The sequence below is a fragment of the Musca vetustissima genome, unplaced genomic scaffold, assembly GCF_032173495.1.
Source record: "Musca vetustissima isolate MV318-11 ecotype Yass unplaced genomic scaffold, APGP_CSIRO_Mvet_v1 utg544508, whole genome shotgun sequence".
In the NCBI taxonomy this organism is placed as follows: Eukaryota; Metazoa; Arthropoda; class Insecta; order Diptera; family Muscidae; genus Musca; species Musca vetustissima.
In genome coordinates this window covers 8856-19270 of record NW_026876316.1, presented here as the reverse complement: position 1 = coordinate 19270, position 10415 = coordinate 8856, and the positions used below count along the sequence as shown (strand labels likewise).

Sequence of the window (10415 nt, the reverse complement as noted above, 5' to 3'; positions counted from 1 at the left end):
GACCGTCGAAGACGGACTTTAAATTATTTTTCTCCGAATGGTCATTTTTCCACGATGTGGAAGTATTTGTAATTACGAAAATTATAACATCAATATATATATTTGATTTCAAAAATATGCCAGAAGAAAATTATGGGATTTACGAAAAAATATAAGTAATTACGAAAGAGGTCATCAATATATACCTATAGAACAATTTTGAAAATTTGCGTGACAAATGAATAGAAGAAAAATTGAAAGTGACCAGATGTGTTATTGAAAATGTGTGACTCTGGGAGAGTTGTGGACTGTATTTTATGTTTATTGAACATTGCTCGTAAAGCGTGTACATTTTATTAGAAAAGTAACACTAGTCAACTGGGACGAAGTCCCGGAATGTAGATCGTAGAATCTACATTTGCGTAGCGTGTATGTAGTGTATAATGTAGGCGATGTTATCTTTAAGTTTTCCGTGAGAAAACTTACCTAGCACAATTATTACAGTTACTATCGACACCTTTATGGATAAAATGGAGTATGGATAAAATGGAGTATGGATAAAAGGGAGCATAATTTGCTGAAAGTCCCCCAGTCGTATATCCCTAAATAGATGGACGTAAATAGGAAGTGGGTATTGGACCAGTAATGATCCAACCGAAAACTGTACTCTGGGCTATTAGCGAGCCTAGTACGTTGGAACGTGTACCCTGTAGCATGATCTTCGAATAAAGATCTGCACCAAGTAATATATCGACAGGACGGGAAGAGAAGGGATCGGGGTCGGCCAAACGTAGATTTGGCAAATTTGATCGAATATCGGTATGTGCGGTGAAGGAGGGCAGATTTTCTGCGATGCTTGGGAGGACAAGGACTTTAGTTTCCATTGATTGCGTAGCATCAATGGGAGAACTAATACGGACTTGACACTCTTTATTTGAAGTGGTTGAAACAGATCCACTGACCCCAGAAATAGTGGAAACGTTCGAAGTTGTGGGTATGCCTGTTCGATTTCGCATTTCTTCAGAAATAAATGACGCTTCAGAAGCAGGGTCAATGAGAGCTCTTGCTAGGTACGTAGTACCTTTATGAACTATATGAACGTTTGCCGTTCCTAACAAAATTTTTCTATTTTGGGTGGTATGAAATACCTGTCTATTTGAAGAGAGTGGTGTAATCCCTCTCGATGTAGAGGGCTGATGGGTAGAAACTAGGTTCCGAACTTGTGGTGTTGTGGCCGTCGAAGACGAACCAGCAGTGGAAGGTTCCCTGTGCAAAAGAGTGTGGTGCCTTTTATGACATACCCTACAATTGTGTAGGCTACTACAATGGTTGACTAGATGTTTAGCGGACAGACAGTTTAAACAAAAATTATGTCTCTTAATAGTATTAAATCTTTCAGGAACTGAAAGTTGCAAAAAGCGTTGACATGATCTTAGGTGATGCATTTGTCGTGGACAAATAATGCAAGACTTATTGGGAGACGTACTAGATTTCCTAGAAGATGGTGGTGAATTTCGAGAAAATGTAGGGGTTCGGTTCGTGCCAGCATTCGTGAAATGTGAACGAGACCTTTTGTTATTTGTTTGATTGACGTTATCAATGCCACGAATGTCACGTAAGCAGGTAAGAGTTTGGATACGTTCCGTAAGAAAGTTATCCAAATCTTTCCAGGAAGACAAAGCAGACTTATCTTTGATACTTTGTTCCCAAAGAGTGACGCAATTTTGTGGTAGCCTCTGAAGACATATGAACACTAGAATAGGGTCCCAGTCTTCGGTGGAGACGTCATAATTTGACATGGATGATATGCACCCATTAATACCCCTTTGCAATTGTTTTAGGCCTGAACTAGTCTCATTATCTAGAACAGGCAAATCGAATAGAAGCTTAAGTTGGTGGTTCACCAAGATACGTGGATTGTCGTACGTACGCTTTAGAGCTTTCCACGCAAGACCAAAATTGGTGTGGGTAAGCGAAAACTTAGCCACAATTTCATGGGCGTCGCCACTGGTCTTTTTGTTTAAGTGACATAGGCGTTCAATGTCACTAATGCCTGAATTGTTAATGTATACCGCAGAAAATAAGTCCCTAAATGTAGGCCAATTAAGGAAGTCGCCATCAAAAACTTCAATGTCACAGGGCGGTAAGTTGAGCCTATGACTAGAATTTTCCTCACCAACTGTTGACTGATGCGTAGCATTGGAAACTGAGTGAGGAGAAGGCGGAGCCCGAAGTTCATCTAACTTTCTATTGATTGTAGATAGAACCCTAAGGAAGCAATTATAAGCGACATCGCATTTGGTTTCTGCGGCAGTGAAATGGTCACTAGAACAATCTTGTTCTGTCAAATAATTTTGGCATTTTTCATACGTGGTTTGCACCTTTTCCCATAATCTCTTCACCTCAGCTCCCTGTAGTTCTAAAATATAGACATCGAGCTCTTCGTCCCGTGGGGAACTGAATTTGGCGTCAAATTTAACCAAAGCATCAGTAGCTCGGATGAATAAATCTAGAGGAGTGAGTGGCATTGTGAAATATAGAATTTGTATAGGTTTATAAAGTTATGGAAAATGAAAGTTTTCGTGGAAAACAATATTTTTGTAATAATAAATGTCGAAATTGTGGCAATAACACAAAGAAATGTGTTCTGAATTGTTTGAAAAACAATTGCAAATTTGTAAACTTGCACGAAAATGCACAAAAAGAATTAAAATTCGTGATGCAATAAATATGAAGAATTTGACACGTGATGTCAACAACTGTAATTGAAAATCTACTAATAAATGGAAATTTTCAAAAGTAATTAGGAAATAGCACGTGATGCTGTAAATCAAATGTTGAAAATACACTGAATTTATAAAAAGTCGTGAACTTTTATCTATATTGTATCGTGGATACAGTAAAATGTGGTTTAACGTGATTAAAACCAGCAATAAGTTAGAAATTTTAAGAAAAAACGTAATAAAATTTCTCTCAGTGTATTAAATGTATTCCAAATTTATTACAGTGTATCGTATAATACACGTAAGCAATGGCAATGTATCGAAGATAGCAATTGCCCACAAAAATTATTTTGAAATAAATATGAAAATTTTTCGATATATGTAATAGGTAATATTATATATATGAAATTAATATATTTGTTAAATATTGTCAAATGTAGGGTGCACTTTGTTGAAAACGTTATTACAAAATATTTTTAGTTGATATCCGAAGGATTCAACTCGAAAAATATCAGAAAATGGCACAAAAATATTTGTATAAATAATCGTACAATTTGTTCGGACGTGTGAACACCCCTAAGGAAATTGATCATATGTTTCCAGCAATGTCACATGTGATAGTGACGGGTGGCAACAATCAGCAGAGATGACAATCGCTCTCTCATGTGATGTTGTTATTGTTTTCGTTTCTTCGTTGTTTGATAATAAAGAAGAAGAATTTAGGAGTAAGAACACAACAACGAAATAAATGCAAATTACGAAAGAAAATGTGTAAAATATGTAATAAATGATGAAATAAATAAAGAAAAATATATATAAGTGATGGTGAATTACTTGTTGTTGTAAACAACGAGTGGGGTGTTGAAAACAATGACACAATGTTGTTGCTGTTTTGTTCGAATAAATTTTGCCGACGGCAACGGACGGACAATTAGGCGCTTAGTAAAACGACCGACAGTTTTTGTTTATTTCTTTATCACAACACAAATATCACCGTATGTCACTTTTTATTTTGGAAAAATAAATTAAGCAGTGTACATACCTGTGTTGTTGAAATAAAAATTTTTAGTATAAAATATATTTAATAAATAGAGTGTGGTGATCGTTGATCTCTGTATGTGGTTGTTGTTGTCCTCGACGATGTCGATATTTTCCTTCGTGAAGGGAGAAACAAAAGGAGAGGGGTTTGTTTTCGTCAAAAACAATCCGGCTCGAAGGACCAATGTTTGCGTTGATGCAAAATATGTAAATAAAGAAATAAAAACACAATAGTTTTAGAATTTTTGACCAAACGTATATTTGGTTTTCTTTTATTGGATTGTTCGTGGAACAATTAATATTACCTTTTCTACAGGGTTTGATGGTTTCTGGTCGTGAACCCAAGAACGAGTGTTATTAAAAGCTAAGATGTCACAATGCGGCGCTTTGACATAGTTACTCGTTATATTTTGCTACTACCTTTTGTCTTTAGTACGAAATACTCAAAGACGTATATAAAGGTAGTGAACAAGATATAACGATGGGGGCACAATTTACATTAATTCAAAAGAAATTATTTCAAAATAATCAGTCTGTCTGTTTGACCGTCACGATAGAAATCGCAATATTTGATATAGGGCTTTAACATTTTGCCCTGGCATTGTTACTACTTCCAGGATGGTTGGGTATTGGAAATGATGTATATCGGTCCACAATTGGCTGTAATTTGGTAATAGGGGTTATCCTTGTATAACACATCTCCGTACAAAAAAGTATTAATATTGACCCATGTTTCACACCAAAAATTATCAACATCGTTCCATGTTTCCGGTTATGGTCCATGGCTCATTGTGAAATTGAAGAGCCTGTAATTTAACATTTCAGTTACCCCGGGCGTAAACACTCACTTTTAATTAAAACCAATAAGTAAGGTAGTAAAGTCGGTCTGGGTCGACTATATGATACCCTTCACCACTTTGCGGATATTCTACATGAAATTTAACGAACTTAAAAATGCGATCTTTATCTATAAGTAAATCGACTAATATCAACCCCTACACACGTCACTCTGCAATCTATTCCATACTTTTTAAATAGACTTTAAGCAAGCGGACGAAAGTATATATAGGAGCTATATGTAAATCTGAAACAATTTTCAAGAAAACTTGACACACACAAGGTTATAGTAACTTCAGTACGTTGTACAGAATTGTGTGCGGGTCGGCCAATCTTTGTTTCATTAGTGCACAATTTACATTAAATCGGACGAAAATATATATTGGAGCTATATCTAAATCTGAACCGATTTTCTCGAAACTTGGCACACATCATTTTGCACCTAATTCAGTACTTTATGCCAAATTTCGTGCAAATCGAAAGATATATAGGGACTTTGTTACACCATTTACCTTAAATCGGACGAACATATCTATAGGAGCTATATCTAAATCTGGACCGATTTCCACGAAACTTAGCACACATCATTTTGCGTCTAATTCAGTATTTTATGCCAAATTTCATGCAAATCGGATGATATATAGGGACCTTGGTGTACCATTTACCTTAAATCGGACGAAACTATATATGGGGCTATATTTAAATCTGAACCGATTTTCTCGAAATTTGGCACACATCAAGCTGAACCTAATTCAGTGCTCTGATCCAAACTTCGTCCAAATCGAAAGATAAAGAGGTGGTGTCCCATTTACCTTAAATCGGATGAAAATATGTAGGGGAGCTATATCTAAATCTGAACCGATTTTCTCAAATTTCAATAGGATTCGTCTTTGGGTCAAATAAATGGGTTGTGCTAAATTTTATCTAATTCGGACCATAAATGCGACCTGTACTTTGCTCACAAATATTCGTGGGCAGACAGACATGCACAAATCCACTCAGAAAGAGATTCCATGCATACTCTCGAAAGGAACCATTGGTCTATATCGATTCCTTTTGCCTTCATATTTATTGCCACAACTATATTCGCAACAATTACTAAAAGATCTGGCATGTGGCACGTTGGCCTAACAATTCGTCACACATCCGAAAATGATAGTCATCGATAAAAAATGCAAACGGAATTCAGTCAAACATCATCATTGTAATATATGTTCTTCCGGTCTTCTTCTTAGAAATCAATTGGTTCAGCGAGGGTCAATGTGGTAAGTGTTGTGGTTTTTATAGTTGTGTGTGTTTTTTTTTTTTTGTATTTTCTAGAACTGTTCTCTCAGTCAGTGAAAAACCGCAAACAGTGATACTCCAAATGTCAATTTCTGAGCATAAGAAGCAAAACATCTGTTCGCAAATTCTTTTGAATGTCCTCAACAACAACAACCAAGATTGTGTAAACAGGCCTGGCGAAAATTAATTCACTATATCCCTGCACACGATTCTGGTAGAAATCAAGGTGAACTTGATAATCTGAGGACTCATATAAGGTACGGGGATTTTGGGAACATTTTTCAACCCAAATGTTTGTAATTTGGATTCTCATTTAAATGAAAAATCCTGGCTAAAAATTATTAATATGGGCCCACTTTTTGGTGTAGCCCCCAAATATCTTGATCTTGAGGATTGTGGATAAGATTTTCGATCGAATTGCCTGTAATTTCGTATGTTGGAATATATATGGGTACTAAATATTTCTAGCAAAAATTAACAATATTGGTCTAATGTTTTTTTTTTGGTACCCCATATAACGGCACCCTAAAAAAATCTGGATCTTAAGGATTTTGAACAAGTTTTTTTTCGATCGCATTGTCTGTAATTTAGTATGTTGGTTTATAATTGTATACCAAATATTCCTGCCAAAAATGATCAATTTTGGCCCATTCTTATACCTTCGTCACCACATATGTTTGTAACAGGCGAAAGAAATCGAGATAGACCATGGTTCTTTTGAGAATATGCATAGAACCACTATCTGAGTCGATTTATGCATATCTGTCTGCCCACGTATATTTTTGAGCAAAGTACAAGTCGCATTTATGGTCCGAATTAGATAAAGTTTAGCACAACCCATTTATTTGACCCAAAGACGAATCCTGTTGAAATTGGAGAAAATCGGATCAGATTTAGATATAGCTCCCATATATAGCTTAATCCGATTTTATGTAAATGGTGCACCAAACTCCCAATTTTTGTCCGATTGGGACACAATTTTGCACAGCATGTAAAAATCGGTTCAGATTTAGATATAGCTCCCATGTATAGTTTCATCCGATTTTCGGTAAATGGTGCACCAAACTCCCAATTTTGTCCGATTGGGACACAATTTGGCATAAGGTATGGAGTTGAGACTGCGATAGTGGATGTGAAGTTTCATTGAAATCGGTTCAGATTTAGATAAAGCTCTCATATATAGCTTCGTCCGATTTTATGTAAGTGGTACCACAAACTCCCAATTTTTGTTCGATTGTGACAAAATTTGGCATAACGTATGGAATTGAGACTGCAATAGAGGATGTGAAGTTTCATTGAAATCGGTTTAGGTTTAGATATAGTTCCCATACATAGCTTCGTCCGATTTTATGTAAATGGTGCACCAAACTTCCAATTTTTGTCCGATTGAGACAAATTTAGGCATAACGTATGGAATTGAGACTGCGATAGAGGATGTGAAGTTTCATTTAAAACGGATCAGATGAGATATAGCTCCCATATATAGCTTCGTCCGATTTTATGTAAATGGTGCACCAAATTCCCAATTTTTGTCCGATTGGGATACAATTTTGCACAGCGAAGGTGAAGTTTTTCGGTTGGCATTGGCTGTAATTTGGTATGTTGGCTTTTAATTGGGTACCAAAGAATTATCTCGTGATATGTGTTTGCAATCAAATTGTAAAAATCTGAACATTTGTTTAAAGTCAGAACACGGGAGCCATTGAAATGTATAGGGGGGGTGTTTCTTGTCCTTTTCTAACCAATATGATCTTCCCTTAATGGGTCAATATTTAATAGATGGAATAGAAATCACAGCAAGAGTACCGCACATTTTGTTTACAAATCCTAGCATACTTTAGGGGATAACTAAAAAATATAATTACATGTCTTTTAATTTTTATAATTTACTTCTTAATGAAGAGAATGACATATATCTCTTATGATATCTTCATACGTGTTAATGTCGCCTTTGATACAAAAAAATTCTACATTTAAAAATATCTCTTTACTTACCACACAATCCGGTGTTGTTGAAGGCCTTCTGCAATCACTGGATGATGGATGGATGGTTGTGTTGTGTAATTTTTATAGCTATAGTGATTTCTATTGCATGCGATAATTTTTCGAATCAATAGATAACCAGTATGGAAAGTTCAAAAGTCGGACGGAGTCGACTATATGATACCCATCACCACTTTGAGTACATACAAGATATGCTCATACCTACAACATCCTTTTTTACAATAGTCATAGCATTTTTGGAGGGTCATTGAAATGGACTCGGACGAAATTAACTGTATACATAGATATTTGAACTAAATTAAAACAACCCATACACATACCAATCTGAAATTTATGAAAAATCGAATGTCAATGCTCCATTTACACAATATCGGAGGAAACTATATGGGAGCTATATCCAAATCTGAACCGATTCCAGCGAAATTTCACATACATAAATTTGAACCTAATTTAGTACGCTGTGCAAAATGTAGTGCCAATTGGCCTAAATTTGATTTTTTGGTACTCCATTTACGTAAAATCGGACGAAACTATATATAGTAGCTATATCTTAATCTGAACCGATTTTCCGAAAACTTAACACACATCATTCTATATCCAATTCATTACGCTGTGCCAAGTTTCGTGCAAATCGAAAGATATATAGGGACATTGGTGGACCTACTACATTAAATCGGATGAAAATATATATAGGAGCTATATCTAAATCTGAACCGATATTCAGGAAACTTAACACACATCATTCTAGACTTAATTCAGTACCCCATGCAAAATTTCGTGCAAATCACAAGATATATAGGGACTCTTTTATACCATTTACATTAAATCGGACGAAAATATATATAGGAGCTATATCTAAATCTGGACCGATTTTCACTGAACTTAACACACATCATTCCGGAAGTAATTCAGTACGCTATGCCAAATTTCGTGCAAATCGAAACATATATAAGGACTTTGGAGCCCCATTTACCTTAAATCGGACGAAAATATATATGGGAGCTATATCTAAATCTGAATAGATTTTTCGCAATTTCAATAGGGTTCGTCCTTGGGCCAAATAAGTGAGCTGTGCCAAATTTCATCCTAATTGGATAATAAATGCGACCTGTACATTGTTTACAATTTAACATGGACAGACAGACGAACGGACGGAAATGCATAAATCGATTTAAAAAGAGATTCTATGCATAATATCAAAAGGAAACATGTGTCTATTGCCTGTTACAAACATATGCACAAAGACATAAAAAAACACTTGGCGGTATTCTAAGGCTTGTAGCCAAATGTTCCAACCGAAATAGCTATAATTTACATTTCGGGGTATTTGGAGGCTGGCATAACTCTGCAAAACAAAAAATGGTCCCTTTTAAGACTTAGCCCCCATATTAATGTTTCGCATTTTTAATATTTGTATTTCTTTTGTTAGTCATTGTTTTTAGAGGTTTTAGAACCAAATAGATAAAAATTCATTAATAAATTTATTTCATTCATGTCTTTTGTGGTCTCTATCGAGGCCGTGAATGAATCTAAAAGCGATTCATATACAAATCAAATTAGTATACTTCAAACTTCTAGTGGGATAGGATATAGCCGTGGAAAAAGAGATCTGCAAATTCTACGGAGATATTATGAAGGTCTTCAATATAATTTTTATTTCATTTCTGTTATCCATATCGTTATGGGTTACAATGGTCCGGGCCAGATATTATATGCAACCTTATGGGAATTGTTGTAAATTTGCTTGTGGCAGCGATTGTGGTGAATACGAAACAACATTTTTATTGAAAAATTGTTTTTAATATTTTTTTACAGGTGTTAAACAAATCGAAACCCGGCAATAAAAACAGTTTGGACTTTTGGAATTGTCTAGGATATATGAAGTGATAAAATACAACTACTACATAAAATGCAACTATAAATCCTTTTTGGCAAATTTTGAAAGGAACTGGCTGCAGACCCTCGCATAACAACTACTTTATATCAAAAATAAGAAATAAACAACAACAACAGCAAAACAGCAGCCCTACAATTTTTTCACAAGTTAAAAAATCCATCCTTAATAAGAAATGGTTCGAAAAATAAAGAAGGGACTTGATCGAAACCCATGCAGCAGTGAGCTGAACATATCGCAATATTCCTTTCAGGAAATATTGAAAAATGAGCTCGGGGTAAAGCCATGAAGTGCAAGAACTTACACCGCAACAGAAAGAAAATAGACTGAAAAAAGCTAAAGAGTTACTTCGAAAGTGTTGAACTTCCGAATTTGGTTTTCTCCGATGAGAAAACATTCGTTGTCCAGCAGTTTGTAGGCAAACAAAATGATCGTGTTTTCTTGCCAAAGAGGTCAGCTGAAAATGTGCAACTTCGATTGGCTACCAGACCTCAAGCGTCGGCCATGTTGGTGGTATTAATCGTATTAATCGACAGTGGCATCAGAATAAATGCCGAATATTATGTCGAAAATATTCTGGAGGGTATATTAAAACGCAAACATTTTGGCCGCAGACCTTGGACATTCCAACGGGACTCAGTACCATTGCACTCAGC

At 35.6% G+C, this 10415-nt stretch overlaps 1 protein-coding gene across 1 annotated transcript; it reads right to left on the bottom strand.

Annotated features, from left to right (window-relative positions):
• Positions 1 to 1571: 1571 nt before the first annotated feature.
• On the bottom strand, positions 1572 to 2507 carry LOC133338838 (uncharacterized; the record flags this gene model as incomplete). The annotated part of the gene is made up of 1 exon (XM_061546946.1): positions 1572 to 2507. A coding segment is annotated over exon 1 (936 nt), but the record flags the coding sequence as incomplete, so codon positions are not given.
• Between the last annotated feature and the right edge of the window lie 7908 nt (positions 2508 to 10415).